Source organism: Lactuca saligna, chromosome 4 (genome assembly GCF_052625555.1).
Source record: "Lactuca saligna cultivar CGN05327 chromosome 4, ASM5262555v1, whole genome shotgun sequence".
In the NCBI taxonomy this organism is placed as follows: domain Eukaryota; kingdom Viridiplantae; phylum Streptophyta; class Magnoliopsida; order Asterales; family Asteraceae; genus Lactuca; species Lactuca saligna.
Window position 1 is genome coordinate 98,909,711 of NC_136420.1, and position 10,576 is coordinate 98,920,286.

Here is a 10,576-nt window from a genome sequence, read left to right on the forward strand (position 1 = left end):
TAAAATAGTGACAACTTTAATTGACTAGTGAGAACATTTAGTGACTAAGTGGGTCGTCACAGATTTAGTGACGAGTATATTTTGGTCACTGTTTAGTGATCATATTTATAGTTGGTCACTAAATTGGATTTGTGACGGACCTATTGTGATGAAAAGTGACGACTGGAATTTTCATCACTAAATCATTTAGTGACGATTCATTCTATTGTTAGTGACCATATTGTTTTGGTCATTAATTGACATTTTTTTGTAGTGCTTATAAAAGACGTCACTATTATCATATGTTCTACATAATTATGGTAATATTTATGATACAAAACATTTTTTTTTTATTATTTAAGATAAAAAGTTGTCTCTATTATCATATGCTGTACAAAATAATAAAATTTAAGATAGATAAAAAGATATCTCTATTATCGTATTTTCTACATAATGATAATATTTAATATAAACTTTTTAATTTAATATGAAATTATTATTTAATAGATAACAATAACGATTTATTTATTTTTAAATTTTTTTTTTTTTTTCTATTTTAATCATATAACTTTGTACATGCAAAACAACTTTAAGTTCCAACCTTATCTCTTATAATATAGTTCAACATAATAACAATGCTAAAAATCATTTTTTATATTTTTTATGAAATTATTATTTAATTGTTAATAACAATGGTTTTGTTATTTTTAATATAAAATATATTTTTTATATTCCATGCAACGCGCGGGCATTCGACTAGTTTCTACATAATCTTCTCTAATAATATTCTTTTAGCAACATTGGGTGATTAAATCTAAGATGGGGAAGTTTTGCTGCCTAAAACATAACTGTATTCTTAATATTACTACCTGACATAATTATGCTCATAATTTTCCTATCTTGCTTGAAATAGTATTCTTTATATTCACACAATAGAACTTTTATAAATATGTATTCATAATCTCACTGTAGTGATTCTTCTATCATGCTGTTATCGATGATCTATTTTTTTTAGTCTTTGTTAGTAATATTGATATAGTAAAACTGTGAGTAAAGTTTGACTCAAACCTTTTTTTTTTTTTTTTTTAATATCTATTTCTTCCCCAAAGTTTGCTAAATTTATGTGACCTTGACATTTCTTTAAGGGGAAATCTCCAAAAAATCTTAATATTTTGGAAATTCTTTTAATAAAATCTTAATATTTAATTTTTTTAAACAAAATCGTTAATACAATTTTCAAGTTGAATGCACATGTCCACATTAACTTTACAGAAAAAAAAAACAAACGAATCAACTGGACCTTGCAACGTGACTAAAGTTATATATACATATGTGACATAATAGCAAACCTTTTATAGCTCGTTATTTTTAAACAAAAGAAATTCACACAGAAGGAAAGTATCTGTTTAGCTTAAATGGCAATGAGTAGAACTCTTCACTTCTAGTGTCAGTCTGGTAGGAATGGAATTTGTCCCACCAATCTTTGCCTCGGTCTCTCCTAACAGAACTGTCTTTATAGTGAAGCGTATTATCCAGAAAATACGCCAAGATCGCAGCTACAAACGCCTCAGATGAGAAAGGAACATTCACAATGTTGTTAAACTACATGATAAGAAAAAAATGGCATGAGTTGAAATCCGTAATTTTTTTGACCATAAAAGTTAAACCAAATAGAGACAGGTATGACTGTGTCTATCTGATGTGGGACTCTAACAAGTCTTATGAAACAGAGGCTCGATTAGATTAGTTTCACATGTATCAAGTCCCGATCATGTTAGACTTGATTGTTGATACCGTGTTAGATATGTAGAGCTAATTTTTTAGCTCAAACAGACTCACGAGACTCCAACATATATAGAGACAGATAAGATAAGACAGTGTCTAGCTGATGTGGGACGCATTTGCCAATTATGGTATTCTATTCATACCCATCTTGCAGATGTATGGACGGCACCGAAACCGTTGATAGCTTCATACTCATTGAAGTATTGGGGCACAGACAACCCCAAAAAGATTGAAAACCCGAGGATGAACTTTGTTCTGAAGGTGTTGAGATTGCAAAACTGAAGGAAACTAAGGCCCGCTGCACCTGTAAATGACATCGTTACCCTCAAACATACCGTATAAAGTCAGAAAAAAGGGTAAATTGGTAAATTCACGAGAAACTTACCCACGTAAGCGAAGAAAATGCAATATAGAGCAGCAACGATAGGTGGTGGTATCGAAGCAAACACTGCTCCAAATTTACCTACAAGATCACATCGACCTTTAATGATTTTAAGAATGTAAGAATGTGATAACATATGCAAGATATTCCAATTGGTTTTGATAAAAACAAAATAAATAAATAAAACTTGCCAAGAACCGAAAAGAAGATCATGAAGCCGGCTGAAATTTGCACGACTCTGCGACTGCCAACACGGGTCAAAGCCAAAAGACCAGCATTCTCACTACGAATTAGCAAAGAAACATCTTTTATTATCAAAGATCCATTTAGAAGTTGTATATAAACGTAATTAAGCAGAAAAATTGTGGTCTTTTAGACTCACAAAGATACCGAAGATCCACTTATGGTTCCAAACAAGCCCGACAACAATATGCCAATTCCCTACAAAGATGAATATGTAACTAATCCATTGCTAGTTTTTTTAAAGAAAGTTGTTGCTAGTTTCCTTTGAAATTTGTCATTAATGATCGTTTTTTAGCGAATGATTGGTTTTGTAGTTAAATTGGTGAAACAAGGGATAATTACCTGCCAACCAACGCCACGGCTTAGAACAGAGGGTGGCAAGGGAGTTGCACTTGCGTATCTCGAAACCACCATGAAGCCGCCGGTTGACTGATCATATCATAAAAAGAAATAAAGTAAATCAAACTGCATATAAAATGAAATTTTGATTAATATGTTAGATATAGTATAAAATGAAAATAAGACCTCTACAAGAGCAACAAAAGCTGCCATCATCATGGCAAAAGCTTCACCGGCATTGAAGGAGGGTGCACCCCATTGGAAAGGATATGGAGCTCTTATCCTGAAAATGTGCGATCGAATTTAATTAGACACGGTATCATCGTCTTTATGTATTTTTTATTTATTTATGTCGAGTTTAAATAGGTAAGTAGGAGAGTCACAAAAGGTGAAAAGGGGATACATATATCAAGTAATTAGCAGAGTCCTTCATATAGGCAAATAGGAGAATCACAAAGGGGTCGGATAGGGACGTAACTGCAAATTAACATGCATAAGTTTTTATTCGATGTTTACACCTTCAATTTTTAGTTTCCCGAATTCCAATCCAGTTACAGTTTTTAAATATTCCAATTTAATTGTAAATATCACATGATTTTCTTGATTTCCGAAAATCATAAGATTAGAATGTTACTTAATTTCATTAACTTGATGTTAATTTTAATTTTTGGAAATCCCGCAAAACCTACCATGGAGCGGCGTGAATTAGTCCAGCACGATCCGTACGACAACTTGCTTGCGTCCTTAAACTGGTGTGATTGTAGGCCCCACTAACCGTAAGTATGTGAGCATAAACCCAAACGATTGCAACTGAGATCAAAACACCAAAACGACCGAATATATTCCTTCCCGCATGTATCAATCGTGATACATACTGCACATAACCATTCATAAATTAAAAGAATTAATTTGTAGCCAAAAGAATATGTCTCTTTTATTTAAAATTAATCATTATTTTACCTGAGACAGGATAACTAGCAACATAAGCTGAGGCAGCCCTATTTCAACACACCTGGCAACCTAAAAACAAGAAACCAAATTCAAATATATCTGTAAAAGTACACGTGGTGATATTTATCATATGCGCATATTAGTATATACACTCACCCCCGGGAATCCAAATTCGTAAAGCCCAAAACCTGCAAGAGCGACTAAAGGAACAGCCGACAGTGGACTCAAGAACCTTGCTACATTACGCCAAAGACCACTGAAACCGAGGATAATCTGAATCGTTGATGCAATAATTAAAGCACCTTGGATCGCACGCATCGTTTTCTTGAATCTCTGACCACAAAAACCAATTAATTCATATTTAGTCAAAGATTATTAATTATATGTGATGTTCGTTTTTGTCTTTTTGACATTCAGGATTCAACGTTAAAGATGAACAGAAAACATAGGTGATTAATGCATCACGAACCGCTATAGGATCAGGATCATTCCACCGACCGGATAGGATAATCGAGATGGTGGGTGCAACATAAGTATATGAACTCCCGATGACAGCAGGTAAACGAGTCCCGAACATAGTCTGAAGAAGTGTGTTTATTCCGGCAACAAAAAGTAGAGTTTGAATCACTTGTGCTTTCTCCTCCTACAGGAATATGACAATTAGTATATTATGGAAGCATAAACCTAGGAAAAAGGAAATATATATACATGCATTTAAACTAAATTTTGGTACTAAATTAAAAGTCTTACGTTGCCTCCTCCCATTTGTGGAACAAGAGCCGTTGGAATGATAACCGTCGTGCCGAGCATTACTATATAATGCTGAAAACCAAGCAGTATAGCCTCATCTGGAGGAAGAATATGCAAATTGAAAACAAAAATCTTCATAATTCTGTACATGTTCTGAATGTTTAATCGCCTGTAGTTGGTCATTTTAGGGTGTTTTGGATAATTGATGTGAGGGTGTTCTACATGCAGAATCTTTGAAACAAAATTTCAAAGCTCATAGTTAAAGAATGGAAGAAGAAACTTACGCCATGGGGGTGGACTCGTAATGCAGAAGGAGACGTTTGGCAGCTGATCTCTTGCTGGGTGTGGCGCCAGCACAAGTTCATCAGCTTTTGCTCCACCGCCACCGCCGCCGTTACCTCCGGCCATATCTTTAATTTCTTGGTATATAATTATAGGAATATTACTCCTTAACCTGCAAGATAAATGGTTTAGTAGCGTAAGAGGCGTGATAAAATAGCGAGAAATTGAAGTGGGATTGTGGGAATGCTTGTATAAAGCTAAAAGGTTATGGTTTTGATAGAAAAATGATGAATTAGGCATCCGCTAGAAGTTTTGGGTAGTCGGTTTGTACGTGTTGTGTATGTGTGTGTGGATTGTGGAATAGTGATAAGGACAAATGCTGCAACCCTGAGACGTTAAATAGTGTCGTGTGCGTCAGGATGATTGAGTAGCTATGAAATTACTCGAGGAACTGTGAGTTTTTTAAAGGAAAAAACATAAATATACAGTTTTCCATATAATATCTAAAATAATTTAGTATTTCTTTGAAGGATTCATGATAAAATTAGCATGCGAGTGTTCGTTTTGTCAATGAATATTAAAATAGCTAAATTAAACCTTAAAGAAAATTAGCATGAGAGTTTTCTCAATGAATATTAAAATAGCTAAACTAATCCTTAATGTCGATAATTTGTTCCCATTTAATCATTTATGAAAGGAGTTATTGTTTAAAATGGGTTAACAAGAAATTAATACTATTTACCAAACTAGTAAAAATTACATGAACCGTGTTTGTGGTTTAGAATAATTTGCACGTTTGGTTCCTAGCAATTTTTTTAACTCCACGGTCTCTAAAACTTTTTCTTTTTGTCTATTTAGTTCCTATTAACTTAGAAAGACTATTTATTCCGTACAATTTATTTTTAGAATTATTTTTTATTTAATTGTTGTTTAGAAAAACTAGTTAATAAAAAATGCATGTGGGTCAGCCACCAAAACCCACTCCCTTTACGCCCCTTTCTCTCGGACATTTGATACAGTCAACTGCCTCCCTCCTAGCTCATTCTTCCCCACCACGACTTGAATTTAATCATTTATCCTTCCTTTATCTTCAACATCGAGATGCATCTCCTTCCTTCATTTATACGATCTCTTTATTTCTTACTTAGATATGACGGACGAAGTATTGTCGGCGGAGGTTTTGAGATTCATGAGGGAGAGGTATTTCTACAACATCATTGTTGCGAAGGTTTTGAGATTCACGAGGGAGGATTTTCCTAGTATGGTCAGCACAGTCAGAGATGAGTTGATTTCAATATTGGATGGGTGCCTTAGGATTATGCAGGTCAAGTTGGAGGTCAGTCGACCATGGGTCTGTGAGGTTAACTTTAAGGAGATCGATGCTTGTGGAGCTCCTCGTTTCATCAGGAGAATGGAGCCTATTATTAGTATGTGTTAGATTGCTGATGTAGAGAGTGCCTTTTTAGCCAACTCTTGCCTGACGGGCGCCAATGTCAGATTCATAACGTGTCTGTTGTGCGATGAAGTTAGGGATTGGTGGCATGGGATTGCTGAGAGTCTCAAACTAGGTGCATCTAAGTCTATGTTATGAGAGGATTTCATTACTAGGTTCAAGAAAGAGTTTGTCTCGAAAATTGTGGTTCAATAGTTAGTTTAAGAGAATTTGGAACTTGAGTAGACTACATAGTGGTGACTGAGATCACTACCAAGTTCAGAGAAAGAGAGAGAGAGAGCATTGCTTTGCCTATAATATGCGACTCCAGAGGAGATGCGCTACCGTGATATACCAAGGACAGAGATCTGGGAATTCATGAGCATTTCTGAACATAATACTCTTTCTAGTTTATTGGAGGTAGCTAGTGGCAGGGAGTTGGATTTGGAGACCCTATAACGGAAGGGAAGGCATGATCAGACCCACACATCAGCAGTAGTAGTCAAGAAGGCCAGGGTTACTGGTATTCGATCGGGTGTGGTTTGGATCATTGGGGTATTTATCATGCGCTAGTTTCTGGATGTTTTAGATGCGGTCAGGAGGGTCACTACAGTCGGGACTGTAGTCAAAGGGAGTTGAGGGTGTGTTTCATTTGTAGTCAACCATGCCATGTTAAGGTTTATTGTCCTCTGGGAGTAGATGGGATGGCTTTGGATCTAACACCATTAGTTTGGTAGTTACGATGGACAATATAGGATAAATGGAGCCCTAAGGGTTGGGGTTTGAATTATCAGTTCTTCATTCCGGTTGAGTGTTGCATTGTTGATGTCAAATCTTTTCTGTTTATTATTATTTTTTTTTTGTCGTTTCAATTGTAATCTTGGATGATGTGTTGAATGGTATTCTTTTAATCAACTCAGGTTCTAAGTTGAATGATTATTTATGACTGGATTATTTGTTATTGTGAGGTTGTAGACATATGTTGGAGTTTTTTGGTCTTGTTAAAGGATTCAGAATCTCTTATGTCTTTTAATGTCAGGTGTGGTTATTAGGAACCAAGTGGCGAAGTTACTGGATTTGCCTGAAATTTTGAATGGTTATGAAGTCATCGTAGTCTAGTCAATTCCAAGTAAGGCGTAATCACGTTATCAGATAGAAAGATTCTAGAAAGCAGGTTATCCAGAAGTTTCATTTTTGAGGATAAAGGATAACGGGTTCAAGTCATTGTCAGGAACGAAGCTTATACATGTTATATTGTTCGTAGGTCAGTTGTAACCAATGAAGAAAATGATGAGGATTCAGGGTTATCTCGTCTGGAAGACTTGAAGCACCGACAATGGCGTAAGATAGACTTGGTGATTAGGCTCAGGTCGAGGGTTGTGTGAGGGTCTCTCTGCATGTTCTTGTTTGATGAAGGCTTTGGGGTTCGAAGCACTATCCAAACACCTAGTGGAGGTCTAGTATACTAGGGGTCTATACAATGTTTGTGGATGCTAGTTTATTTTATTGGTTTTATATGAAAGACCATAGGGGAGCCTAGGGTAATTCTAGGTGTGATGTATGGCTATGATTAGGCCCATGTCATTCATTTGGGTTGAAATAAACTTGTTAACTGAAATAGCCTATTATAGGAGGGATGTAAGACTATGATTTGACCAATAGTATTCACTTGGTGATTTGTTTCACTAATTGTATTTAATTGTAATGGGTTGACTTGTTGACCAAAAATCAATCTTGATGAATATTAAACAATTAAGGTGTGGAGTGCATACTTGCTTAAGTTTATTGAAGATTAAAAGTAGACTATCATTTAGGGGCAAAGCCCCTGAACGAATGGGGGTCTGGAGGCAGCGCCCCTAGGAGCGGGGTCCTCAGAAATCCAAATTTTGAATATTTGACCCATTTTTGGCTTTGCATTAATCCTTATAGAGAACCCAGATTTATGATAGTTTTTGATTGTTGGAAAATTGTTATAAGACAATTTTGACAGTTTTCAGACAATGGAGGCGTTTAACTAATTTTTCGTTAGTTTTTTGGTGCTCACGAAATTGATACATTTCATTCTCTATTCTGAATCTCTTCTAAGTCTTATCCAATCAAAGATTTGGGAGTACCACCCAAATACTTTGATTTGAAAGTGGAATCACAATTCTTAAAATATCCAAGTACCTTTATTACCTCGGAATTCTAATAGGTTGAAATAGAATCGTCAGTTGAAATAGCTCATATAGTTGTTTAGCCTTTCTAATGGGTATTCGTAAGGTCCTATAGAGTCGATAGGATGTGTAGACCCTTCTGGTCTTTTTTTAGATTATTTTTTTTAGAGTACCGCTCTTGCGTTTGTATTCAAGGTTTTCAACATGGGCGATGTATGGGGTGGTTTATTTTCCTGAAAGTCAAGCATAATTAAGGAGATTTTGAATTATGTTTGAAGATTAGGTACCTTTCGATGATGGATAGTTGAACTGTGTGTCGGTATTTGTTTCTTCGTTGGACCGTATGCTTGTCATTGAGGATTGATTGAACTTTTAGTGTCGATGAGAGGATGTTCATTTATGGTTTAGTTTCAATGTTGTGCTGGATGAGATTATGACCTTTAGAAGTTTTTGCTCGGGCTCTTGTGCATAATTTTGAAATCCTTGTACTGGTTGTCATAGATTCAAGTACTCTGGGTTGTGTCAACTCATGAATAAGGGAGTGAACTTGGACAACCTATAAGGAGTTCGGAGGGTGTTTTGAAGAAGTAATTCATAAGGGAAAATTTCAAGGAAAAAATCAAATTTAAGTGGGGGAGAGTTGTAACATTTGTTTTCCAGAATGGATTAGCTCAAGAATTAATGGGGGCAATATAAGGTATTTAGGGAAACCCTTAGGCCACAACATGGTGTGTTGATGACCATGTTGTGGCGTGTCATTTAAATGATAAGTGTATCCGGATGGACACCACAATGTGGCAAGAAAGAGGCCACGATGTGGTGGCTATTGCATCCTAAACTCTAGATATTTTGGGGTTCTCCCACATTTAAGGACCTTAATTATTGGATTATGTAATCTCCTTCAGCCTTCGTCTCCCCATTTTAAAACCCTAATCTCTCCTCTTGTCCTTTGAGCTCTCTGTTGGTGTTTTGACCATTTAATGATTAAAGGAAGGCTTTGTTGAGCAAATGATCAACTAGCAATTCATCTCTATATCTTGGTGCATTTTTTGAACATTTGTAAGTCCCTAAGTTCTCACTTTTATGGTTCATCCTTTGTAGATCTAGTTTTAGGCTCACTTTCCTTTTAGATATGTTAATATGCATGGATGGTTTTGATAAATTTGGCAACTTTATCACTCCTTGAGGTCTCAAGGTCATCATATGTTTCATATCTAGACATTCACATTGTTTATTGTGATGCATGGAGTTTTGAATCCATTTCTTACCCTTTTGACCTAGTGCTTCACCTAAACTCTTGAATGAAGAGATCTAATAAGAAAATGATCAAGGTAATGACTTTTTACCTCCAAAAGAATGACAAAACGATGTAGATGTTGGATCTACAAGCTCCTTCTCGCTCCAAGCTTCTCAATCCTTAAGCCTCTTCAAGAAATGCAACAAACACACACTCTTTTAGTCTTACACACACTCAAAAGGATATTAGCTCGATTAGGGTTTGTCTCTGGATGTAAAAGGTGGTAAGGAGGATGGAAAGAGGACTTAAGGTCCTTTAAATAGGGTGCAAACCCTTAAAAATTAGGGTTTTCATACACAGCCTCAACTCGTCGAGTTAGGTCCTCTAACTCGTCGAGTTAGTTCCATAAACCACACGACCTGATCAGTCTCTACACGATGAGTGGGGGCAGCCAACTCGTCGAGCAGGTGTATGATTATGAATATAAAAGCTTTAAAAGCTTATACCTGGGAGTTGGGATGTTACAATTCTCCCCCACTTGAATTTGACTTAGTCCTCGAAGTCTACTGCAGTAAACAGCTCTGGGTAATTCTCCTGCATCTCAGCCTCCAGCTCCCAAGTCCACTCAGATCCCCTCCTGTGCACCCATTATACCTTTACCAAAGGTACCTCCTTATTCTGTAAAACCTTGAATTTCCTCTCCAGACCTATCATAGGACTCCCCATGTAATCGAGGAGCTCATCGACTTGAATATCATCCAATGACATTACCACCTCCTTATAAAGTATGCACTTCTGTAGCTGGGAGACGTGAAAAGTGTTGTGAATCTAACTTAGCTCCTTCGGGAGATCATTTTGCCAACCCTGTCAATAACCCGGAAAGGTACAATGTATCCAGGACCCAACTTTCCCATCTTCCTGAAGCGGATCACACCCTTCCAGGGGCGAGACCTTTAGCAATACCATATCGCCGACCTGGAACTCTAACTTGGATCGGCGTTGGTCGGCGTAGCTTTTCTGTCGACTCTGAGCAGTCTACA

The 10,576-nt window shown here is 36.4% G+C and overlaps 1 protein-coding gene across 1 annotated transcript; it reads right to left on the reverse strand.

The window, feature by feature from the left end:
- Positions 1-1,238: 1,238 nt before the first annotated feature.
- Positions 1,239-5,067, reverse strand: LOC145038712 (nucleobase-ascorbate transporter 6-like). Its single transcript, XM_078986985.1, has 13 exons — positions 4,714-5,067; positions 4,430-4,527; positions 4,149-4,322; positions 3,836-4,012; positions 3,689-3,748; positions 3,418-3,602; positions 2,915-3,011; positions 2,732-2,818; positions 2,529-2,587; positions 2,338-2,429; positions 2,150-2,227; positions 1,908-2,068; positions 1,239-1,581 (listed from the first exon to the last, which is right to left on the reverse strand). Exons 1-13 carry the CDS (start codon positions 5,009-5,011, stop codon positions 1,363-1,365), a joined length of 1,785 nt encoding a protein of 594 aa, XP_078843111.1. The 5' UTR covers positions 5,012-5,067; the 3' UTR covers positions 1,239-1,362.
- Positions 5,068-10,576: the final 5,509 nt, after the last annotated feature.